The sequence below is a fragment of the Ananas comosus genome, linkage group 18 (genome assembly GCF_001540865.1).
Source record: "Ananas comosus cultivar F153 linkage group 18, ASM154086v1, whole genome shotgun sequence".
Classification (NCBI taxonomy): domain Eukaryota; kingdom Viridiplantae; phylum Streptophyta; class Magnoliopsida; order Poales; family Bromeliaceae; genus Ananas; species Ananas comosus.
Window position 1 is genome coordinate 10798578 of NC_033638.1, and position 24983 is coordinate 10823560.

A 24983-nucleotide genomic window follows, 5' to 3' on the forward strand; every position below is an offset into this window, starting at 1 on the left:
AAATTTAAGATGATGGTTATATTTTACCAAGCACCTACGCTAAAATCCGGAAACAAAATTTGCTCCAGTATATATGTTAATGCGCGTGAACTTAGCTTAAATTGACGAGCTGAACCTGAACTCGAGGCGCGCCTCTTTTGGCCGGAGGAGAGCGTCGGACGACGACGTGGTGCACCGTGTGCACGCAGGCCTTCCCACGCCCGCGATACTGTGTAAGAACTTACGAGGGGCACTAGTGCAAATTTCCGATAAATTTAGGGAGGCGAGCGCCATTCGGTTTTGATTAGCGGGAGCGCACAACACTGCCCTCGCTCCTTCCGTCTTCGGACGCTGCTCCCTCGGCAGCCACGGCCGCTGCCTCGTCGTCGAGGTATTTGATATCTATCTTTCTCGCCTAAGTTGTAAAAATCTCGACTCAGCTGCTTCGCCGTTCTCGGAGAGGACGAGATCGGCATCCACGGCGGTGGGGAGTGGGGGATAAGACATCAGAAATCAGAAATCAGAAACCAAAAGAAAGAAAGAAAAAAATGTCGGTACAGGAGTATCTGGACAGGCACATGCTCTCCCGCAAGATCGAGGATGCCGTCAACGCCGCCGTCCGAGCCAAAACCCCCGATCCCGTCCTCTTCATCGTCCGTCCCCTTCCTATTTTAATTCACCCTCCTCTTCCTCTTCCCCACCAACTCTCTCTCTCTCTCTCTCTCTCTCTCTCTCTCTCTCTCTCTCTCTCTGTTTCTGTCTCAACTGTTTGATTTTTTTTCCTTTTTTTTTTTTGGCAGTCGAATCATATGAAGAAGGCGGTTCCAGCAGTGATCACGAAGATCAGAGCGAGGCAGATCTTGGACAGCAGAGGGATTCCCACCGTGGAGGTTGATCTCCACACCAACAAGGGCATGTACCGCGCTTCCGCTCCCAGCGGCGCATCGACCGGCATGTCAGTCGATCTCTTTACTATTACCCTGTTGTTTTCACCGGTTTTTTGCCTTCTTGTAAAGTCACTATCCGCATTCTGCATCGTTTAAGGATGGATAGGTTGAGATCACGCCTGGAAGAAGAAGTGGATATTTATGGTCAGTTAGGCATCGCATGACGAGATGGCAACTTCTGTTTCTATGTTCTATCACTAGTTGCAAACTTAAATGCTAAATTTTGTTGCTGCGCTGCGCTCTCTGTTCGATTTTTTTCATGGCTTCTAACACTTCATAGGTTCCACATAACCAGGAGTTCACACTAAATTCACAGACGGCGTAATTGAGATCTCTATTCCTGTTTATATCTCTTTTAATTTTGAAGCATAATCATTATGGACCGGGATTTTACCTCTGTGCCTTTCTCCACCTTGCTTCCTGTAATGCGATTGGATTGTTTTCTCACCTACGATTATGTTGATATACATCCTACTTGCAGGCATTATAACTGATGTAGTGTTTTTTCTTTTTTACCTCAAAATGCCAATGAGCATGCTTTATCACCAATAAAGTATTATTTGCAAAGTGATCCTTAATTTTCCGTAGACAAAAGGGTCTTCTTCTGATTGATGCCACTACGCTATCTGCTAGAGAGTTGCGAATAGTTGCCTAGGAGACACGAGAACCTTGTGCAAATATTAGTGGACAGAATCAGGCGTCATTTGCGTAGCTCTTCTTGTTTTATTGTCCCACAAAATAGAGGTTTATGTTGGAGCTCTCATACTTATGCGATGCAGATAGTTCCCTGCATTAGATTTGTTGAGGCATCAAAATATAAATTACTATACATGCTAATGTGTGTAAGAATACATGTATATGTTATTTTGAGTGTTTCTTTCTCTTTTCACCGTTTACTTAAGGTTTTACATATGCTTATTTATACAAAAGAATGGGATTTATATACTGAATTTAACTTGAAATAGTATACACCGAATTGCAATTAATCATCTCATAATCTGTTTATTTTACTGCTTCCAGGTATGAAGCTGTTGAGTTGCGTGATGGTGATAAAGGAAAATATCTTGGAAAAGGTGTCTCTAAGGCTGTGAACATTATAAATGACAAGATCTCTGAAGCTTTGATGGGCATGGATCCTCAACTCCAATCCCAGATTGACCAGGCCATGATAGACTTGGATAAGACAGATAACAAGGCAAGAGTTATTTTACCAAGCAGAATGATTTTATTATCTATTGAATAATATTTAAAAGGTGGAAAACCTTAGACTAGCACTTTCTTGCTATATATTCTAGCATACTTTGTTAATCTAAGAATACTAGCGTGCGTTCTATGCACATCCCCATGTCTTCTCCTATTAGAATTTTATTTGCGTTGAAAGATACTAATCTTGTTAGAGATACTAGTCTTTTTAGAGAATTAGAGACACTAGCATGACCCGGAGTTTATTGAATGTTAAAGCTCATTTATCTTCCGATGTGCTCTGTGCATCTATTTCATCAATTCCTCACCCAGAAAGAGTGAAGAAAAACAAAATTAAAGGAAAGAAAGCTAGCAGACGATGCTAAAAGTGAAAATGGTATACTCAAGCAAAGAAAAGGAAGCAGAAGGATATAACTAATGATCGAGTTGTTTTGTTATGTCTATTTCAAGAATTATAAGCTAGTTAATCATCGGCTTATTTTTGTTGGTTGATTGTTTCTTCACCTTTGCTATAGTTATTAAGATATTTCTACTATCACGCAATAGCTGTTCTCGCCTCCACTAAACCTACATGCTTATATTACCTAAGCAGCAGAATATAAGAGGTAGACAAACACTTTTCAGGCCGAGCTTGGAGCAAATGCTATGTTAGCTGTGTCGATTGCTGCTTGTAAAGCTGGTGCTGCTGAAAAGGAGGTACAACGTGAATTATAGCAAGTTGCTTTCTCCTTATTGAACTTTGTTCTTATTCTTTTTATTTTTGCAGGCTCCTCTGTATAAACATATTTCAGATCTTTCAGGTAAAAGCAGTACAACCCTTCCTGTTCCGGCAATTACTGTCATTAGTGGTGGAAAACACGCCGGCAATAATTTGGCTGTCCAAGTATGACCTTTACTTTTCCAGATTATGCATCCATAATAGATTAGCATTCTCTATTTGAACTATTGTGGTGTAAACCAAGCATGTCTCGATGGTCTTGTATTTTGTATTGCTTTATTTGTTTTTATGTATATTCAGTAACTAAGGTTTATCTCTCAAATGAATTTGTTGATGTGGAATCTTCTACATACGAAAATTTGCCATACTTATCTTTACTTTTTATGCTGTTATTAAGAAATTGTTTAGCTTTTTAGTTTATTTAGGTTTGTTGACTTGATCTCTATAAGATCGATTTATGATGGAGGCTTCAGATAAAATGTACATTGTGGCATGCTTTTGTTTACTTTTTCCTTTTCTTGAAATAATCTTACGCTAAAATTTTATAATATGTAGGAAATTATGATTCTTCCAGTTGGTGCAAGTAACTTCGAGGAAGCAATGCAGATGGGTTCTGAGACCTATCATCACCTAAAGGTAATTTTACTAGTCCTACGAATACAAAGTTATACAATGTTATTCTCATATTACTGCACAAATAGTGTGTTTTGAGAGTAGAAAACTTAAGTTACAATTTGCAGGCCATTGTGAGAACATCTCTTTTCCCCTTTTTTTCATTATCTTTACAGTATATTAGGCGTGCTATAAGAATTTGATGGTTCTTGTTGTGTTCTTATATAGCAAAGTGTCAAGTTTTGGTGCCTTCTATCAGTTTCTATTGTAGCCTTCAACTTTTCATTTTTGTCTAGCTTATTTGACACTTAAAGAAATCTAATGAGTAGTGATGCCATGAAATTTATTGTCAGAATAAACTTTGAATTTCAATGCTTTTTATAGTATGGTATCTTAATGCAATCTCTGAGATCCCGGACTTGTTCCAATTGTTTAAAGGTGTGCTTATTGTTCTTGTACTTTGTAGGCTATTATCTCTGAGAAGTATGGTCCAAGTGGGTGCAATGTAGGTGATGATGGTGGATTTGCTCCTAATATCTCTGGGCAAGTACATTTGTATTCATTATTCCTATACATTGATGCAATCATGAGAAATGTATTTCATTCTCGAGAAAATAAACTCTTAAGGAAATAATAGCTATCATTTCACAAAAAAGAACTTCACTGCTACTTATTTTTTCAATCCTTAACCTCCTAAAGTAGTTTATTTTGATATCAGCATTTCTGAAGGCTTGGATCTTGTCATAGAGGCAATTGACAGAGCAGGATATAATGGAAGGATCAAGTTGGCAATTGATGTTGCCGCCACTGATTTTTGCATAGGTAAGAATGAAAATTTTCATGCACTTTGGTATGCTTTTATGCCATTCAAAAAAAAATACAGAATTTTTTAGAACATAGTCAGATTGTAGTTTTTGAACTATTCATATTATTAATCTTTTATGAGTTATTTATTATGTATTCATCAAACTAATTCGTAAGGTTTATTGTTCCTAGCATGTGCATGTGAACTTTCCTAGTCCCTTTGAATAGTTGGTTCTTTGTGTCTAGTTGTTGACCAAACAAAGCAATCAAAGTGAACTCCTTATCTTTCTTCATTCTTGTTAGGAAAGAAATATGATTTGGACTTCAAATCACCAAATAAAGTAGGGCAGAATTTCAAGACAGGAGAAGATATGATTGAGATGTACTCCCAACTCTGTACTGGTACTATCTTGTCTTTCTTGTCATTTTGTATGTTGTTACTGCTTGGAAATACCTGGATGCCTCTTACTAACAATTGTTCATCGTCTATCAGAATATCCAGTTGTGTCAATCGAGCAGCCATTTGACAAAGATGACTGGGAGCATACAAAATTATTCACTGCCCTTGGTTTATGTCAGGTAAAAGTACTATGCTTCTGATTGTTGGATGTTAGGACAGTTGCTCATGCCATAATTGCTTCACAGGTTGTCGGAGATGACCTCTTAATGTCAAATCCTAAACGCATAGAACGGGCAATAAATGAGTACACTTGCAACGCCCTTCTTCTTAAGGTACTCGTTTTATGATTTGTTTTTCTGATATTGGAGGAAACAAAAAGTAAGATAGAAGAATGATTTGTTTTTTGCCACTTAAAACCCCACCAGAGAGGCCATGCAAAGCATGTCCTCATGTTTCAAAAATATGTGGGCCAGACCTAATCCAAATAGCTGAGGCAGATGAATTTCAAATTGGTAGTCCTTAAGAAGTATGCTGATACTGAAACCTCATCTAATTTGTGGTATACCCATAAGTGTGGAGCTTTCTATATTGTCGTGTCAACCTTGGACATGTCTAGGGGTGCAACCAGATCGGTCTGGTTCGGTTATTTGGCAATTATCAAACCAAACCGAATTTTTCAGTTTGAAAAAAATTCACAGCCAACCCAAACTGATTTATCCCTGGAACAGATCCAAACCAAACCGAATTAATTCAGTTTGGTTTCTCTTGGTTCGGTTTTGCAGTTAGTTTTTAAATTTCCTTTTTTTATATAATTTAATTCATAATTTAATAAATCAAAATTGAATCATTATGAAAGTTATACAAAATTTGATCATAAAAGTAGAATTTTAAAAAATGTGTTGATATTTGATCAAGATTTGATTATAAATATAAAAATTTTAATAAATGATTTAGATAGAAGTATATAAAACATTACTATTTGGTTTTCTGTTTGGTTCAATCAAAGAATGTGTTAAAATCAAACAAAAATCAAAAAGCAAATTTTAGCAATTTTCAGAACCGAACCAAACCGAAAACCATATAAACTGAATCAAATTGTCTTATTTGGTTTGTTTTCGTCTGGACCCAATCTGTGAACGCCCCTCGACATGCCTAGTCTAAATCTTTTTGATGGCTGTGAAGTTTCTGATTTTTGGGCTTGTTAGGGTAGGGTTCTTCCGTTGATAGTAACTATTGAAACCTTTTGTTTTATTAGAATTGATGTCTAATATCATTATGCATATTCAGGTAAATCAAGTTGGAACTGTGACCGAGGCCATAGAAGTAGTGAAGCAGGCGAAGGATGCTAACTGGGGAGTGATGGTGTCACACAGATGTGGAGAGACTGATGATTCCTTCATTGCTGATTTAGCAGTTGGCCTTGGTGCTGGTCAAATGAAATCTGGTGCCCCTTGTCGCGGAGAGCGCCTTGCAAAGTACAATCAGGTTCGTAACTTCGTTAAAGTGATGATTTCTATATAGCTTGAGATAATATCCACCAAGATTTGTTTGTCTCCCTCCAATCATTTAGTTGGTGATCATTAAGTTGGGCACAAGGATTTTCTTAGTTTCATGTCTTGAAGGGGATGCATGATGCTATTTGAATTGTTGCTGCTAGATGTGTCGCCCGATGGTTTGTGCAGATCAGTGCTAGTCGGGATTTAAATTGGCCAGATTGTCTGGTTTTCTAAACTTAATTTTGTTAATATTCACAGGTTCGGGTGTTTCAGTAATTGAGATCAGGCTACTTGCTTTGCAAGTTGAACTTACATATTTAGCAGTATCGATCTCCACAGAAATGTTTACTTTTCTTTGTCTATAACCAAATACACATGATTGTCATAGTCAATTACCAGATGGTGACTGAATAGGATCGTCTGGAGAGCAATTTTTGTGCGGCTCTGTTAGTTCCTTATTGCAAGTCATTTTCTGAATCTTTTGCAGTTACTAAGAATAGAGGAAGAGCTTGGAAGTGAAGCTGTCTACGCTGGAGAGAACTGGAGGAGTCCATGAGCCTACTGCAATTTTTTTTTCTTTTATCAATTCCATAGGTTTTTCCTTGTGTTTCATTATTTTTCAGGAAGTTTATCTTTCATGTGAGAGTTCATCAGGAGTTCCTCTGTTTTGATCCATTTTAAGTTGAAAATTTTGTAAGCAACTGTTATCGAGAACACTCTGATAGGTAATGTTGCAATTGGAACTAAATTTCGTACAATAGCTTCCAAGTGGGAGGATCTCCCACTTGGCTTACTCAGGGTGCTTGGTCCCCTGTAGCCTGGTTATGGTTCATATGATGGATCAGTCAAAATCCACATAATTGTAAACAGCAACTCTGGTAACTGTTATAATGCTGTTTGTTTTACCCGACCTTGAACCAGGTAGTAGTTAGCTTCTCTGGACCATTTGACTTTGAAATGCAGCAATCTGAATATTAATGTAAGTGCTAGAAATGACTATCCAAATATTTCAGCATCAGCAGAGTGATTTTGTTGGAGAAAACAAGAGCTGCTATAACAGCTTTGAGATCAGAAGAAATATCGTTCCAGAATTCATGCAGTAGCATCCCATAAGAAATTTCTATGCGCGATAAATGTTTAGCGTTTGTTTAAATAATGCTTATTGTAATGCATTTCTCACACTTCTTAGGTACACTAGATACGCATGGCAACCAAGACATTGTCAAAACTGTTCGCCTCTCCAATCAAACTGGTTTCCAACGTACCGACTTTGTTTTAATTTCAAACGAAGTTGGTGCATATTCAGATAAAGCACGGGTGGGGATTCGAGAAGGTTTGAAGCTAGTAGAAATTACGAAAATAAGGTCAATCAGTTCTCTCCAAACAACCATAGGACAACTCATGAACTGAAAGAAAACATATCAGGACTCCAACAAATTGACATTAGATCAATACACATCTAGCTAAGCAAAAGAAAAAGACCAAAATAGACGTAGCAAAGTAACGATGACAGCCTATGACTTCATATCCTCCTCATCCTCTTCAATCTTCGGTGCCAAGTAAAACCTAATGTAGCCCATTTCTGCTATCTTGTACTCGACCACCACCGGCAACTCGGATGAAAGGCTGATGGTCACAGTCTCAGACAGAGGTGTTGCCTTGGTGAAGGAGTTCATGTACCTCAGAGCAAAAGTCAAGGACACGGGCTCTTGCATCTCTATGATGGTAGCTTCCTCAGGCTGCACAAATGAACAAAGATCAAAATTGTTGATGAATGCCAATGCAGCATAGAACAAACCATCCGAATGATACCCCTTGTATATACAAAAACCAAATCCTGTATAGGACCAACAGCAAACAACAATAACGCCAATAGAGCGAGGATATTTCTACAGAACTTCTTCTGATACTACAGACATGTAGAGAGAGAGAGAGAGAGAGAGAGAGAGAGAGAGTATCATGCACTGGCTTCCTAAAACTAATTTGCATTATAATGGGGATCAATTATCTACAGCTGAATTGGAAGGAGTGAAAACAGGAGCTAAGTTAGCATCTAAAGGGTTTCAAAAGTGGACTGGATGAAACAGAACAATTCATGTAAGCATCAGATACTCGAGTTGCACAGCGTCAACGTATTGTACGATTCAGGATTTATAATAAGATGATAAGAGGCGGGCACCTTGTCAACAGTCTTATTCTGCCGGCATACAATATTGGCAGTTCCTATATCCCCAGCAGTTGAAAACTTCACGCCTTCCTTCGTCACCGAAATAACAACTGCCGGAACCCCAGAGAGAAACACGTTACGGTATTTAAGGATATTTTAGCATCGTAGAAAAAAGCAGCTCGACAGCTTAAGAAAGAAGGCCGTTACCGGTGTCCCCAATACTGCTCAGATCCTTGCATATCCTCGCGAACTCGGCGGCGGGCATTTTCACGATAGCTTGGTACTCGGCATCCGGGATGCCAAGATGCTCACTGTCGATGTCCATAAGCTTCATCTCGAAATCTGCTATCTTGTCCTGATCTATTAGTCAACAGAAGATTCAAATGGGAATCATTTCTTCCAGGGCCCAGCAATGGGGAGATTCGTAATTGTTGTAGCCTTTATTTAAGCAAGGCAAAACCCAAATGATAGCGGAAAAAGTTGTCTATTTTGACAGTAGAACTCAAAATAATAATAATAATAAGTCGAGCATTGTATCATACAGGTTACGGGCATGAGCGAACAGAAGATTAGAAAACCAACAACGATCCAGAGAAACGGAGAGTGAGAGAGCAAGGGGCGAGGGGGTGAGAAAACAAACATACTGGGGCTCTCGAACATGAAGGTGACGGTGTCGCTGCCGTCGTCGGCCTTGAGGGTGATGATGTCGTCGTTGCCGGCGCATCGGAGCATCTTGGCCATGTTGTTGAGGTTCATGCCCATGGAGAGGTTGCGGTCGCAGCGGTAGTGCTCGAAGCCCTCCGACCGGAGCAGGAGCGCCACCAGCGCCACGTGGCTGGAATCCATGGCCTGCAGGGAGAACCCCGTCGCGGAGCAGTCGAAGTTCGCATCGTTCACCAGCTCCCTTATCGCCTCCAACACCTTCTTCAGCAGGCTCCCCTGCACCAGCCGCAGCTCCAACATCTCCAACCACTCTTCTCTCGGACTCGGACTCCTCCTCCTCCTCCTCTTGTGGCGCGATTAGGGTTTAGAAAAATTTAGGGCAAGGGGAAGGGAACGAAACAAGGAGGGGGGAAATGGGATGGATCTTTATAGAGGAAAGATGTTATAGCTAGGTTATCCCTCAAGAGACTTTGGCGGGAGATCGATTGATTTCCCGCCACAATTTTGACGATGGAACTTGGAAGAAGGGGACCAAGAGAGCGCGCCCCCGTTCAGGGTATAGCGTGCGTAAATACGCTACAAGTTCGGTGGTTATCTCGCTCACTAACTCGGAAAGACCGAAGTGCCCCCACGAGCATAGCAAAACGTGAAACTAAAAATAACTTCAAAAAAAAAAAAAAAAAAAAAAAAAAAAAAAGCGAACCAAAAGCTCTATCATCAGAGCCATACGAGAAAAAACTTTTGAGTTCTTATATTGCTAGAATCTGTGATGGAAACATCCCAAAATCTACTCGAGATATCTTATGAGACATGAAGTGGCCTTTCACCTCCATGATACATATCTGATCAATAAAATCTCACTCTTTTCACTTGAAGGCACCTCCATAGAGAGATTAGTAAAGAAAATGTTGTGGCCAGCAACTTTGTTTAAATACTGATTATTCTTATTAATATCTATCACTTACTTAGAGACCAATTTCCTTCCAAAGGAGTGATATATGACGTGGAAAATCAGCCAGGAAGTACCATTAGCATGCATCTCTGTCGCGCAATTCAGCATTGAACCTAAAAAAGAAGTGGCAAGCACTTACCCTCACTAGGGTTATAAAAGTACTACAGTGAAAAACCTGTTCGCAATCTGAAAAGAATAATCCTGACGACACCAACAATTAGCAGAAATTGTGTGCCATCATTGAAAGTGAGATTTTGTTTTAAGCAACAAAAGCACATAATGCAGTAGGTGAAATATCAACTTTCATGCAAAGATAACAGTCATTGATACAAATATCAACTTTCACGGTACAGCACCTTCATACAGATCACACACAAATAGAAACAAGGCAAAACGGAGGAGGAAACCAACCAATTCCTCAACAGAAGAGCAAGCAGAAAGATGTAGACCAATTCCTCAACAACAGAGCAAATAGCAAGGTGTAGAAATAGCAAAACATAAAAGTATGGTAACTAAGTTGGCAGACCGCACTGCAACATCCACTTCGGACAAAAAAAGATCAGGAATCAGCTACAGGATTAGTAGCTGCTGCTCTCTTGATGGATGCGGACTTAAGAAGATGGTTGTAGCTTCCCTTCTCCTTGAAGAGCTGGGAGAAATGGTGCTTGCAATAGAGGATACCTTCCAAAGCTGCATAATTAGAAGGAGAGATGGGGCAGCCTCCATGGGAGCATTTGAAACACGACTTGTGATAAGATTGCCCCTCAACTGTCACCTGCAAGATTGGACAGAAATATGGTAGAAAATAATGCGAAAGGGATGTGCTTATATGTGTATAAGTGCCGCCACCAGAAAGAAGCAGCAAGGAGAAAAACGTACTATCAGTAAAAAATGAAAAGATAATCCCCTTGCAGAAATACGATAAGAGCTTGCACAAAGATAGCTGCTGGAAATCATCCAGCTCAAGAGATAGAGTAACTAATAATGCTCGCAGCTAGCTAAATTCTCCTCAAACCATAACAAGGAATAGCGTGGCAAATTCACTGTTCACCGAACATGTCGAATAAAATATTCACATATCCAAATAGGCCCTAAAAGATTCAAGATATCATATGAGACCTCGTACATTGTAGGCTATGCCCGTACAGTTGTCCTAGTAAGTTCCACGAAACAAAAGGTAGATGTCTTTCTGGATCAGATAAGTGGTTTTAGCAGCAAGATCTTTTTCTTTTCCATTTCTGCTGGAGGAAAATGACGTAAGCAGCAAAAGAAAACCTCAAAGCCTACAAGTTAACAAGAAGCATGCAGTCTACGAATGCGGTGAGGATATGAGTTCATCAACCCATACATGCATCCATTGTACACTTCTGCGCACAGACAAAACTACAAGCACATGGAACATCATTGAAATTAACAAGAGATTTTCAGGTAAGAATGATGCAAAGCAACTATATAAAGTATGCATAGGGAATTATAACAGACCTGGACAGAGTAATGAGTGTAAGAGATGAAAGATAAAAAGAAAGAATAGCGTTTTTCTGGTCATACCGTCTCAAGAGGGTATGCTGTTTTGCCGCAAGTGGCACATTTCTCTTGTGTTCCTGAAAACATGCTTGCAGCCTTGCTGGGAGACCTAGTCTGTGGTTAGGACATAAAAGATGGGATTATCCGGGATTCTTCAGAGAAGTTTTTGCACTGATCCAAGTATGGAAGTGAAAAAGCACATAAAGTGCGGATGTAAAAACAGTAGCTGTGTGCTAGGCTAAACTCACCAGCTCCAGAGTTACCTTCTCGACTGGCTTAGCGGCTGCAAAACAATAAAGGATTCTGTCACAAAAGGGCCATAGACAATCAACTTGGTAACAGATCCTTACGCGATTGGAAGTTCTTATTGTAGCTCCCCGTCTCCTTGAAGAGCTGCTCAAAGTGAGGTTTGCAATACAAAACTCCCTCAAGAGAAGAGTAATTACTCAACTGACAAAAGAGAAGAGCGGAGTCAAATGATAATCTCACTTTTGGCGCACTTCATATTTGTAGTACCGCTATGCATTCCATAAGTTTCAGGCTGTCAGCACAGAGTTAATATCTCCTAATGGGCCATTACATCCACCACCCTTACTAGTTACTAACAACTAAAAAGGAAAAGAACGATGCTGCGGGGCCAAGGAGCAGAAGGCATCCTCATACTTACACGGTAGTTCAATTGGTAATTAAATAAGCTCTTTGTTTTCTCCACGACCACGAGCATGACATAGCATAGATCAAGTCCCCTAGCTACACTCGCAGACATAGCCGCGCGGTGACAGGAGAATTTATTATAAAAAAATAATAAAAATAAAAAGAAGCCAATCCTTGGCATTGCTGAAGAAGAAGGTAAATGGGTAAGCTTCAGCTCAAGCCCGTGGTGAGAAAATGTCTTGCCGCAAGGATATATCACGTTGGCACTTTGTAAAGGGTCTTCATCCACCGGAATGATCATTTTTAGGAGTCATTGTAAGGGTTCTTACCTCGTGGCTTCATTAATGAGGACCTTCCTGAACAGAAATCAACTACATATCTATTTGCTGCAAGTCTCGCTCTTGTATCCAATTATCTAATTGCAGCAGATTCTCATATATTGTATATATTACTAAAAAAGTAAAAAAAGAGAAAAAAAAAATCATCAAATTTATTCTCAAATCACACCTCATCAAAAAATAATAAGGATCGTCCAAACAGAACCAAGTAGAAATCAAGAACGCAGTGAAAAAGGAGGTTGTTGGGGGTGGGAATGATGGACCTGGAGGGTGTTCTTGCAGTGGGTGCACTTGAAGCAGGACCTGTGAAAGACGACCCCGTCGGCGTTGAGCTGATCCATGAGGTACACCGTCTTCTCGCACGCCTTGCACTTCTGCGTCGTCCCGCTGAACGCCATCCCCACTCCCTTCCCTTTTCAAACCCCCTTTCTTAATTTAACTAAATTAAATTAAAAATAAAATAAAATTCCCACCCCCGCTCTTCCTTGATCCCTCAAATGGGATCCTCCAATCCCCTCCTCTTCACACTCCGGCCCTGTTCCTGTAAAAAGTATCTCTCTTCCTCCCTTCCTTCCTTCCTTCCTTCCTTCTTCCCTCCCTCCCTCCTCCAATAACAAATCCAGATCTCTATATCGGCGAATAGGGAGCGATAGCGAGAGAAGCGGAGGAGGAGATGAAATGATGATCACCGGGAAGCGTGCGTGATAAAGAGGTCTCGCGTTATGTAGGGTCCGAACACAGATATCCGTATGCGGACGTGCAGACTGCACGACACGTCACCCCCTCCTTCCCTCCGTGCCAAGTGCCAACATCCTCTGTGTGTGTGTATATATATATATATATATATATTTCTGCCTTTTCTGGTGGAGGTGGTGGTGATGGAATTAGCGCACTTACCGTGTTCCTTCTTTATCGGGAGAGCAGATAGCTGATCTGGTGTCTGGTCGTTGGACGTGTCCTCTTATCTCCCTTAATAAGCCTCACAGGCTGGGCAACGTGCGTCGTAAACGCAATTTTTGCAGGCAATAATAATAATAATAATAATAATAATAATAATAAAAAGGGAAGGATTTCCACCGGACGCCGAGCACACAGCGCGCGAACGTGGGGACAGCACCGACGAGCTGAGACTGTTCCACAGCAACAGACAATCCGAATAAACTGTTGAATATATTGCAACATTTTATTCCGAACACCCGAGCTGTGTGCGCACACCTGATGGACAACGTGGTCGTCCACTACAGCAGAGTATGTATACCCTCTTTTAGCTTTTCTCGTCGAAGCCAACGTACAAATAAAAATTAAAATAAAATAAGCAGAAAACAACTGGTGCAGCTTTTTCTATCAAATTAACCCAAACGAGCTTTTCACCTTACATCCTGCTAACAGATCTTAACAACAAAGAAAAGCGTTCCAATAAATGTTTTGGGAACCATCCAAAGGAAAGAAACTGAAATCAACAAATACAAAGAAACGTCTACAATCACTCAATCGACAAACATATCAAAACTAAAGCAGGCAGATACCATAAAAGCTGAGGTATCAGCTATTTCACTATCCAAGGGCACAACTAGCACACAAACCCTTCACACTCCCAACTTCTATCTACACAACCATCTTATCAAATTCAAATAAAGAACAAACAACACTTCGTGCACTCTTTTTACAAGAAAAATGAATATAACTGCTGATGAGTTAATGCAATCCTAAGCCTCGAACTGTGTCAGAGTAAACAGGGAGGCAGTTATAAAAAAAATAAAACAAAACGGGTAGCGTGCTACCTATCTCTCTCTCAAAAAAAAAAAAAAAAAAAAAGAATCCCCAATTTGAGATCAAATGCTTGCATCAGCTTTCTTTCGTTATCTCCATAATCAATCTCTTGGCCTTGTTGTACCACTGAAAACACACTCTCTCATAGACTCTCTCGTACATCAGCAACTCGGTGTAGGCCAAATCAAGGTACTTGTCAATGCAATCTTCATACTTCTCATACAATGCAGGGACTGAAAGAACAGTTACAAGGCCTGGTTAAAGAAAACAAGCAAAATGATATTAGTAAATTGATTAAGCTCGTACAAGTCAAGAGTTAATTTCTGGCTAGCTCAATTATGAAATCATAGTCTCTATAAGTAACGAATTGCTTCGTGACATGATGCACTTTTCATAATTTGAGCTGATGGAAGAGTAAATCTCATTACAGGCTTCCATTGTGGTATGATTGTCCAAACTGAGACGACAAATATGTAAACCTAATATTTTGCCTACATTTTTCCACTAGTTAAGGCACAGGGTACGCAATTGCATGAGCTCAAGAATATATTACATGCCAAGTGAAAGAAACAGCTACCTAAATATCTTTGTTTCTAGAACCAAGGGATTGATAGATTTAAATGCTAGAACTAACAGTTAAGAAAAATGTCATGTTACCGACTTACTTATGTAGCACAAAGTAGGAAAGTCGGTTAAACTACCAATGATGGATATCAGCCATAAGTATACAGCAACTCCATAGAAAAGCTCTGTGTCCTTTCCAAGTGCAATGTTATGAAAGATTGAAAGAACCATATTCACAATTGAATGCATATGGAGGGCTACTTCATTGATCACTTCTTCTGAGATGCGCATCACTGGCATTGGTGGAGGGGGTCTGCACTAACATTAAGTGATATCTCAATATGATAGATATTATATAGGAAATAAATCACCAGGACAATACCAAAAAAAAAAATCACTGGTAGTTTGAGGACCAAACATGCAATTTGCCTAAAGAGAGGAAGGAAAAAACAAAAAAAAAAAAAAAAAAAAAGAGAAATAAAGGTGCAGAGATCACCATATATAACTGTTCGACAGAAGAGGTAGAAGATTATCTGGTCTTACTGTTGGTTGAAAAGAGATGCAGAAAGTTTAGCTTCTGTTCGTCAAGTTCTCATTTCTAAATATGCCGTACCTTTTCTATAGTTTACAGGTTGAAAAAGTATATTGGGATTACTTACAGAGATCTAACTTTCTTCAGCATAATGAAATCACGGAGATAGAGAGAATTTAGTGTTTCATCCGCTATAAATGTTCAGTGTCATTTTTCATTAGCTACTATAAGCTAAAATTGCCTCAATCCTCAACACAGTGACATGCTACGATTTCAGCAAGAAGGCAGAACTCAGGTTGTATCTCCTTGAGACAACTTATAATAATGTCAAGATCCTTGTCCAGAAAAGAGGTGTAATATGAGAATCATTTATTTGTTTTGCGTTGTATATAAGAATTTATCGGCAGCAAAAATAGAATATACACTTTTTCATGATAAGTCATTACCTGTTGAGAATCCAAGCTGCCTTTGCCCACACAAAGAGAATAGAAATCAAGAGCAGCAGCACATTAGAAAGAAGGGACAGGACCGTGTATCCGGATACTTCAAAGACCCACCAAGCAGCCAGGGAGCCCAGCAATATCTTAATTGGGACATTCCGTCTCCTCCACAGCATCACATCTGCCACTGTAACTCAAAACAACTCCCCACTGAATCCCAATACACAGGAGAATATATATATATATATACAAGCCGGCGTATGGCGTTCAGAAACACAATTTACGCAAGTCGTCGTGAACTCTACCTCATATCAACCTAAAGCATGCAAGAGTAACAAAAGATACATAATTTTGAACTTTGTCACGAGGTACAGATCACTCCCATAGATCCGAGGAAAGAGAACAAGTTAACTCGTTGAATGTCACATTCTGAGGGGCGATAATACAACAAAATTGGGCAGGGATTTTCTTTAGAACGGTTCCGTTCTCGTTGGCAGCTCCGAACACAAGCAGCTGATCGCGACAAACCTAAAATAATTTGCAACTTTGCAGAAATTTTCAAGCAGAAGCTCACCGACTCCTCCTCCGAGTAGCTCGTGCAGGGATTTTGGCCTCTCCGACGGTCTAATGGAGGAACCCATGATGGGCCCAGATCTCGATCAGTTTGGACGATCCGAGAGGAGAAATCGATCGAACGAAAAGCAGCTTCCTCGGCCTCCTGCTCTTTCTCTCTCTCTCTCTCTCTCTCTCTCTCTATCTATCTATCTAGCTCTGTGTGTGTGTGCGTGTGTTGGGGAACGGTGGGTTTGATTGATGAGGAAGCGAGGACCAGCCGACCAGGTCGAGGGGGGGTAAAGCTGTGGTGAGGGATGAGGAGTGGTGGTGGTGGTGGAGGTCGGGTCCAGCCTAAAAGGCACGAAACAACCAATCCACCCATATTTCTTCTTTTGTTTATTCCATCTCTGAAAGGAGGCGATCGAGAAAGGAGGGCTCAAATCGCACATCGGGTTGGATATCTGTCAATCAATACCAATACTGGGGAAGGAAGGCCGACAGTGTCAGCAGGGTCACCTCACCTGGACCGCCATTTTTCTTTTTTTTTGCCTGTCAGCTTTCTACTTTCCCCTGTTTGCCTCAATCAAGACGGTTGCAACACTTGGGTCGGCTCGCTTACAACACTCAGCCAACTACTCTGGAGTGGAGAAATGACAGAGTTGGCCCGCCAATACCAGAAGAGGTTGGTCTACCACGCTATTTGTGGCCGGCTGCGAGCAATCATTTCGCCACTAAAAGTGACCGGGGCAGGGGCCGGCACGCTGGCCTGCTCGCGCAATTATGCAGGCCAACAGGATTACGTGAGCGTCTCTCTCACTCGCCCACTACTTTTCCTACCGTTGTATTGAAGCAACGAACAAAGAGAGAAAACTGGTCAGATTAATTCACCATCATCTTACAGTTTAACAGCCGGTTTCAGTTATAGATTACCGTTAGTGTTTTCTTTTCTTTTTTAAAAAAAAAATTAGGAAAAATTTCAAAAAACTTTCTTGTGATTTCAATTTTTTTCACTTTAATACCATATAGTTTAAAGTATATCAAGTTAGTACTCTGTGGTTTCTCACTTTATCACTTTAGTATCCTGTGGTTTAAAGTGTATCATGTTAGTACCCTGTGGTTTTGCACTTTATCACCTTAGTACCCTGTGGTTTTAATTTTGTATCAAGTTAGTACCATGTGATTTTTTAAACCATAGGGTACTAAAATGATAAAGTATGAAACCACAGGGTATTAAGGTGATAAAGTGCAAAACCATAGAGTACTAGGGTACTAAAGTGATAAAATGAGAAATCACAGAATACTAATTTGATACTTTAAACCACATGATACTAAAATAAAAAAGTGTTAAACCACAGTAGGAGTTTTGAAGTTTTCCCAAAAATTTAACCTCTATAATAATTTCAGAGGATCAAACTCAAGGGATAGAACAATCGGTTTGACTAGCTGGCTTGAATTACTTTATAAAATATTAGTTTTGGCTGCAGTGGAAATTAGATTGAGGTTTCAAATATATTTTCAATATTTTTAAACCATTCAAAAATAAATTAGATATATTACAATATTAATTATTAAAAGAAAAATTTCGAGTACCGTTATAGTTTATTTATAATATTATTATTATATATATATATATATATATATATTAATGTATTGATAAATTTATATTATATTTTGGGATAGCCGGATAGGTGTACGACCGGTAAAATTCTTTTACATTATAAACGTACGTGGACTAAATAGAAAAATCAAATGCATTTCCCGAACTTTAATGACTACTTATATTTACCTGTAATAACCCTTTAACACTTAGTCCCAGATATTTTGGTCGGAAGTGTGGCCTCTTACATTCTGGTCCACAAGGCAAGGATATACACACGCAGTCCGGGAAGGCTCTTCCACGTAGTAGCCTGTCACACACGCACACATCTATCTATCTTAATAATCTTCCGGGCAAGCCAAGCCAAGACAAGGCAAGGCAAGGGAAGCGAGGCGCAGGGACAGAGATAGAGATGTCGTGGAGGCCGGATCGGAGCGACGCGCACCTGACCCCGGAGGAGGAGGAGAGGAGAGAGGCGGAGGCGCGCGACTACTTCGAGGGGATCGCGCCCAAGCGCCACTCCAAGCCGTCCCGCAGCGACTACTCCTCCGTCTACGCCGACTCCCTTCCTCCCTCCCGCCGCGACGACTCCATCCCCGAGCACCACAAGTTCCAACACCTCGAGGCCAACTCCGGCCAGGTCCTCATTCGACTCTCTCTAGATCTTCCTCTCTCTGTGTATTAGGACTTGGATAGGAAATGTCAGAATTTGTTTGCTGTGTCGCACGTTATATTGCAGAAGTTGGTTTGCGAAGGTAGTGAGGTGGTAGAGGAATACGTGCAGACAGAGTACTACGATGATCTCAACTGCGTCGACAAGCAGCACCACACTGTACATATAAATATATTTTTCATGTCTGCTCTTTTTCTTTATATATATATATATATATATATATATATATATATATATATATATATATATATATATATATCATATCTCATGCCCTGCTCCTACCTACCCCTTTGCTTGGCAGACTGGTACAGGCTTCATCAAGATGGAGAAATCCAATGGCAGCTCCTTCCAAATTACGCCTGACACTGATGCATCCGACGGCCATGTTTCCTGCAGGGGCAATCCGGCAACAAATGAGTGGATACCATCTGCTGATACGGTATTACCCCCGACTCCGCTCGCTTGACTTTTAACCAAATGGCCCCTGCTCATGTCGATAATCGTATAAACTGCTTTGGTTTCAGGTGGTTCCAACGTCGCACAAACCTTACAGGAGTGATGTGTGACTTATGGAATGAATAATCACCGAGCAAGTGAAAGACGCACATCTACCGTCTGGTTGCTTCCAATTTCAGGGACAAAGAAATGTGCCTAGTTAGTTAGCTCCTTGAAGAGCTATGTGGTGGAACCATTGTAATTTCAGCCATGTTATATCTATTTCCATTTGCTTCATCTATTTTTGCATAAAAATCTTGCTTTATAACAGCTATTATGGTCTGTCTGCCAGTTATATATTTGCCACCCTACCAGAAGCTAAATAACATTGTGTAAGATTTTATTCCTGTAATTCTTATTGCATCCCAGGAACTAAAATAGCATTTTACCTGATTCTGAGAATGCCCATCCTACCGAATTGATGTTAGCGGATTGATTGCAAAAGCCATCATCTGTTAACTTTTGCAAGTTTTTGTTGAAGTTAGAATCGTGATAACATGATCTCGAGGTTTCCCACGAATAAAGAAACTAGATCTATTTCGCACACAGGTGTAGTACATGCTGATCCAATTAGTGACGATAATATTAGTTTCAGTAATAAATAGCATTATACCCTTGCCAAGATATGATTTATCGCTAGCATATGTTATAACACGATACATACCATAAGAATACCAAACAAATAAGAAATCGGAAACAAGTCATTAACTAAATGATGTGTCAGGATTTAGAGAACAAAAAAACTTATCAGTTAAGAAATGTTGACACAGCAGATCATCTTCTCACACTCCAAGAATCACAGAGCATAGTGATACACAACGGCAAAAGCGAAATCCCAAAACAGGCTGACGGGAGGGACAAATCCTAAATGGTACAAGGGTCTATTGGTGCTCTATGTGAACGCCGAACAGAATGAACACATATTATGTGCGCATTGGAATATATAAACATTTTGAAGAACGCACTAGCAATAAAACACTGCGAAGAACTCATTAGCATCGAGGATGATACAGATGCGGTGATGGCACTCCATAATGATCATAACGATCAGCAGTAAAGATCAAAAATATGTCCAATGATACTGAAGGAAATGTGCAATGACTTGAGAAATGTGACTTGTTCAGGTGTCTCTCCTGAATAGTAAATAATAATCGGTGATCAAACTAGTGTTGACATAAAAACAAGACATAATTACACCTAACGATCTCAATGACTAAGAGTCAACACAGGTGATGAGAGGAAACTAACAAGAAGGTACAATATGTGCCCTTCAGGTTGGATGCAAATGAATTACAGATTCTGGGCAATCCATCCTCTTACCAGCAAGGGAACGGTACGCAAGTATCTGAGCCCGATTCTCTGCACCGGCTCCCCTATCGTCAGCCGCATTACTAACAATTATAGGAGGAATAAACTCAATGTTCCAGAATGGTCGTGCCATGGCCATAAGTTCCCTGCCGTCTGGAGATGCGCTGTATCCATGAACCCATAAATATTTCAATGCTGAAAGCTCTATTACCGCGAGAGCCAAAGCACGCTCGCTAAAGCAGCAGCCCCTCAGTTCCAGCTTCTGCAAGTTAGGGCAACCCCTTGAAAACATTTCTAGCCCGAGATCAGACTCCCCAACTTTACCCAGCAACATATACCGGATGTTAGCACTGTACTCCCCAATATAACCAAGACCGACATCCGAAAGCCCTCCGGGTCTGAGGTAAAGTGCGAACCTCCTCAGCTTAAAGCAGCCACTCAACATGGCGCGGACTCCGTTGTCAAGGGGCAATTCTGTAATATTCTCTTCTCTGTCAAGCAAGACAAGTCGGAAATCAGAGAGATTTCTGCTGCAAGTGCCGACCGATTCGAGAGCCGCATTGGTGATGTCAGAGACATGTATTGCTAGGTATTGCAGCTCAGGGCAGCCCCGAGATATTGCCGTCAACCCTTGATGTGAAACCCTGCCCTGTTCATCCTCGAGTCCTCCTTGCTCATCATCCCCTCTTTCTACTCTGAGTCTTCGCAATCTCTTGCAGGTGCGGGAGACGACTTCTAGCCCTCTGTCCCCGATCACGTCCCTGACCTGTTGCAGAAATTAAAGCAGGAATCAAGACAAGAGTACTTTCCTCATGCCTCACAAGATGATTAGAACCTGTACGAAGCAATACACAATAAGCTGTCGTAGTTCCTACCTCTAGAATTTCTAGATTGGGGCATCGTTGAATCAGCTGGCAATGATCCTCGGTGCTGAGGAACGTGTACTGAAGATCTAACTTGCTGAGTGCGCCGGCACATGGAAGTACGGTGTGCACCTCATTCGTTCCCATGTAGATCAGACCCAGGGAGCGCAGCGAAGTTGGAAAACGGAAGTTCTTGTACCTATCAGCTGAGCCTGCAGGGGCATCAAATACTCCCCCACAAAACTCTTGCAGTGCCGTGGCTATACGGAAAAACTCCACCAGATCAGAAACATCACATTCGCCGATCTTCAAAGACGCCAAGGATCGGCAGTTTCTAGCGAGTAGGACGAGGTCTTGTGGCGAGCTACTGAGCTCGGTCAAATAAAAATTTAGAGACTCGAGGACGGCATTGTTGAGAGCGAGCTCCCGGAGCCATTCAGAACCCTTCTCGGCAATCGAGCTGTCTTCTAAGAAGAAGGTCCTAAGGCGCCTGCATGTTTGCGATGATAAGAGTAATAAACAGTCGTGGCAACAAGTACAGAAGGCGGATGAGAACAGGAGGGAGAATAAACAGAACAGGCCAACAGGGGGAGAGGAGTGGTAAAGCTTCTGGGTCTGGGTCTGGGTCTGGGTCTGGGCGGGGGCGACATTGTTGTTGCGAGCAAAGGAGGTCTCGCAGAGTGTAGAAGAAAAGGGGCCATTCTTTTTATGAGCAGAAAATACCTGCAAGATCGGGCGACGAGGGCGAGGGCATCGGTGGAGAAGCCGGAGCACCTATCGAGCTTGAACGAGAGGAGCAAGGGACCCCTCCCCCGGACGAGGAGGGCGAGATCAGCATCGGTGACGACCATGCGGCGCAGGTGGAGGGCGGTGAGGCATTCGAAGGAGCGGGCGATGTCGGCGATCCAGGGCGCGGCGTAGCCCCCCCAGTCGTCGGGGATGAGGTCGAACATGGCGGCGCGGGGCTTGGCCTTGATCTTGAGGGACTCGAGGCAGGGGAATCGCCGGCGGAGGCGGTCGGGGGTGGCGGAGTAGCAGAAGGCGACGGTCACGCGCTTCCTGGTGGCGCCGTCGACGCCGCACCACTTGCGGCACACCAACGAGGCGGCCGCTCGGTCCCGGGGGTCGTCCACGTACCCCATCACCAGGCTCAGCGCCACATCCGATATCCCCAAGCTGCTTGCTGCTCGCGTTAGGTTTCGCCGATCCATCTTCTCCTCTCCCCACTGCTACAAACTACAAGAAGCTAGCACCAAGCTTGGGTTGCTTTCTTTTTTTTTTCTTTTTTTCTTTTTTTATTTCTTTTTCTTTTTTTTTTGTTTTTTTGGTCTGAGTAAAAAAGGGTTAGGTAGAATCGTACCCTATTGCATCGCAGCGGCGCCGGCGGCGACTTTTTAAGTTTTCATCAGAGAATCTTCTCTGCGGAGGCAAGAAGAAGAGCGGATTCCATTATTAGAGATAGAAAGGGTTAAAAATAAGCAGAAAGAAATTAGAAGGAAAAATAAGCCCCAATATATATATATATATATTTATTTATTAAAAAAAAAAAAGAAAAGAAGAGAGAGAGAGAGAGAGAGAGAGAGTGTGTGTGTGTGTGTGTGTGTTAGAACTTAGGAACTTAGAAGGGGGAGAAGAATCTAGCTTTTATTATACATGATGCCGTCGGGATAATTGATAAACCAATCGTGACATCAACCATGAATAGTCGTCCCGGGGTCGGCCGAAGTGATCAGTGGCTTCGGAGGAGACGGGGTCGTAGCATCATCTTCCATCGGGTGTGATGTGCATAGTTCCAACTTACAAGGAATCTTGCTTCGGTGGGACTGGGTTCCCTGAGCACTTTTGCCTCTCTCCTTCCCCCTCCCGAGACGGATGCTATCCATTCCAGCGCGGTCCAGGTCCTGTGAATGGTCTGCGTCCGAATATAGATAAAGATTTTATTCTTTTTTCTGTCCAAAATTTATTTTTTTAATACTAAAACTTTAATTGGAGTTTGCCTAAATTTCTTGATGGAAAGGCTGCTAATTTCTTGATGGAAAGGCTGCTGCCCAAAAGTTGAATGTGCAGATAGTAGTATAGTACTACTACTCGTTGTTAAATATTTTGTCATAACTTATTTATTAAAAAATATTACTTTAATTTAAAAACTAAATAAAGTCAGATTAAATTTTCTTAAATTTTAAANTTTTTGGTCTGAGTAAAAAAGGGTTAGGTAGAATCGTACCCTATTGCATCGCAGCGGCGCCGGCGGCGACTTTTTAAGTTTTCATCAGAGAATCTTCTCTGCGGAGGCAAGAAGAAGAGCGGATTCCATTATTAGAAATAGAAAGGGTTAAAAATAAGCAGAAAGAAATTAGAAGGAAAAATAAGCCCCAATATATATATATATATATATATATTTTTTTTTTAAAAAAAAAGGAAAGAAGAAGGGAGAGGGAGAGAGAGAGAGAGAGAGAGAGAGAGAGAGAGAGAGAGAGTGTGTTAGAACTTAGGAACTTAGAAGGGGGAGAAGAATCTAGCTATTATACATGATGCCGTCGGGATAAACCAATCGTGACATCAACCATGAATATTCGTCCCGGGGTCGGCCGAAGTGATCAGTGGCTTCGGAGGAGACGGGGTCGTACCATCTTCATCTTCCATCGGGTGTGATGTGCATAGTTCCAACTTACAAGGAATCTTGCTTCGGTGGGACTGGGTTCCCTCAGCACTTTTGCCTCTCTCCCTCCCCCTCCCGAGACGGATGCTATCCATTCGAGCGCGGTCCAGGTTCTGTGAATGGTCTGCGTCCGAATATAGATAAAGATTTTATTCTTTTTTCTGTCCAAAATTTATTTTTTTAATACTAAAACTTTAATTGGAGTTTGCCTAAATTTCTTGATGGAAAGGCTGCTAATTTCTTGATGGAAAGGCTGCTGCCCAAAAGTTGAATGTGCAGATAGTACTACTACTCGTTGTTAAATATTTTGTCATAACTTATTTATTAAAAAAATATTACTTTAATTTAAAAATTAAATAAGTCAGATTAAATTTTCTTTAAATTTTAAACAATTATTCTAGAAATATTTTAATACCAAATAATAAATCTGAAACTTTTTAAATTTATATATGTATTTGTTTAAAAATAATATTAAATTCGGTAGCATCTATCCAGTTCTTTTCTTAAAACAAGAACCTCTCCTTACTGCTTAATTTATCAAAAGGTTTTCATCACAAATTTCATCATCGAAATCTCGTATTAAGGTTATCTACAAGAAGCAACTTTAAAAGTTGAGTTCGAATGTCTCGTATGTTTTATTTTTTTCAAGCCGGCATTACAATGAGATTAACGTGCGCTGGATGAACAGAAATTTTGGCGCACATGACACACCACGGGCCCGCAGATCCTAAACACGGACTCGCAGGAATCCGAATATGCATTCAATCCGTAGACAACTACGGGTAAAGCCCCGCTCTTCTCCACAGGGAAAAGCATTTACATCTTAATTCATAAATTTGCTGCGCTTTTTTTGTAAAAAAAATAAAACCTTTACTCACTTATTTTCTGAAATTTTGGTCTACTTGGATTGATTCCCATAAAAATTAATGGCAGATGTTTCTCTTCCCCCTCCCAAAAAAAGTAAAATGCACAGATTTTCTGCACCTTACGCTGCATACAGGGGCATACCACATACGGCCATCTATTGAACGAGAGAGCAATTTGCAGCAGCAGCAGCTAATATTCAACAA

The 24983-nt window shown here is 41.0% G+C and overlaps 6 protein-coding genes across 16 annotated transcripts; 2 read left to right on the forward strand and 4 right to left on the reverse strand.

Annotated features, from left to right (window-relative positions):
* Positions 118–7079, forward strand: LOC109723672 (cytosolic enolase 3). 2 transcript variants are annotated; one of them, XM_020252113.1, is made up of 13 exons: positions 118–370; positions 780–934; positions 1947–2121; positions 2754–2825; positions 2896–3012; positions 3403–3483; positions 3926–4002; positions 4178–4281; positions 4567–4665; positions 4757–4842; positions 4909–4995; positions 5951–6148; positions 6647–7079. In XM_020252113.1, the coding sequence occupies exons 2-13, from the start codon at positions 789–791 to the stop codon at positions 6713–6715; spliced, it is 1311 nt and encodes a 436-aa protein (XP_020107702.1). In that variant the 5' UTR covers positions 118–370; positions 780–788; the 3' UTR covers positions 6716–7079. The 2 variants fall into 2 exon arrangements, with proteins under 2 accessions (XP_020107702.1, XP_020107701.1); XM_020252112.1 differs by having other exon boundaries at positions 119–632.
* On the reverse strand, positions 7484–9604 carry LOC109723678 (proliferating cell nuclear antigen). Its single transcript, XM_020252122.1, has 4 exons — positions 8971–9604; positions 8534–8686; positions 8339–8436; positions 7484–7898 (listed from the first exon to the last, which is right to left on the reverse strand). Exons 1-4 carry the CDS (start codon positions 9287–9289, stop codon positions 7674–7676), a joined length of 795 nt encoding a protein of 264 aa, XP_020107711.1. The 5' UTR covers positions 9290–9604; the 3' UTR covers positions 7484–7673.
* Positions 10222–13612, reverse strand: LOC109723680 (LIM domain-containing protein WLIM2b-like). Its single transcript, XM_020252125.1, has 5 exons — positions 12721–13612; positions 11816–11915; positions 11714–11748; positions 11490–11579; positions 10222–10716 (listed from the first exon to the last, which is right to left on the reverse strand). The coding sequence occupies exons 1-5, from the start codon at positions 12853–12855 to the stop codon at positions 10501–10503; spliced, it is 576 nt and encodes a 191-aa protein (XP_020107714.1). The 5' UTR covers positions 12856–13612; the 3' UTR covers positions 10222–10500.
* Positions 13850–16994, reverse strand: LOC109723679 (reticulon-like protein B12). 2 transcript variants are annotated; one of them, XM_020252123.1, is made up of 5 exons: positions 16338–16994; positions 15770–15950; positions 14893–15104; positions 14263–14481; positions 13850–14213 (listed from the first exon to the last, which is right to left on the reverse strand). In XM_020252123.1, exons 1-4 carry the CDS (start codon positions 16402–16404, stop codon positions 14303–14305), a joined length of 639 nt encoding a protein of 212 aa, XP_020107712.1. In that variant the 5' UTR covers positions 16405–16994; the 3' UTR covers positions 13850–14213; positions 14263–14302. The 2 variants fall into 2 exon arrangements, with proteins under 2 accessions (XP_020107712.1, XP_020107713.1); XM_020252124.1 differs by having other exon boundaries at positions 14260–14481.
* Positions 18199–19476, forward strand: LOC109723682. Its single transcript, XM_020252128.1, has 4 exons — positions 18199–18555; positions 18655–18747; positions 18890–19027; positions 19113–19476. The coding sequence occupies exons 1-4, from the start codon at positions 18328–18330 to the stop codon at positions 19152–19154; spliced, it is 501 nt and encodes a 166-aa protein (XP_020107717.1). The 5' UTR covers positions 18199–18327; the 3' UTR covers positions 19155–19476.
* LOC109723670 (coronatine-insensitive protein homolog 2-like) lies at positions 20034–24035 on the reverse strand. Of its 9 annotated transcripts, none has more exons than XM_020252106.1 (5): positions 23783–24035; positions 23479–23537; positions 21978–22480; positions 21267–21744; positions 20034–21157 (listed from the first exon to the last, which is right to left on the reverse strand). In XM_020252106.1, the coding sequence occupies exons 3-5, from the start codon at positions 22463–22465 to the stop codon at positions 20354–20356; spliced, it is 1770 nt and encodes a 589-aa protein (XP_020107695.1). In that variant the 5' UTR covers positions 22466–22480; positions 23479–23537; positions 23783–24035; the 3' UTR covers positions 20034–20353. The 9 variants fall into 9 exon arrangements, with proteins under 9 accessions (XP_020107695.1, XP_020107693.1, XP_020107700.1 ...); XM_020252104.1 differs by having other exon boundaries at positions 21978–22490; positions 23783–24034; XM_020252111.1 differs by lacking the exons at positions 23479–23537; positions 23783–24035 and adding exons at positions 22615–22673; positions 22951–23172.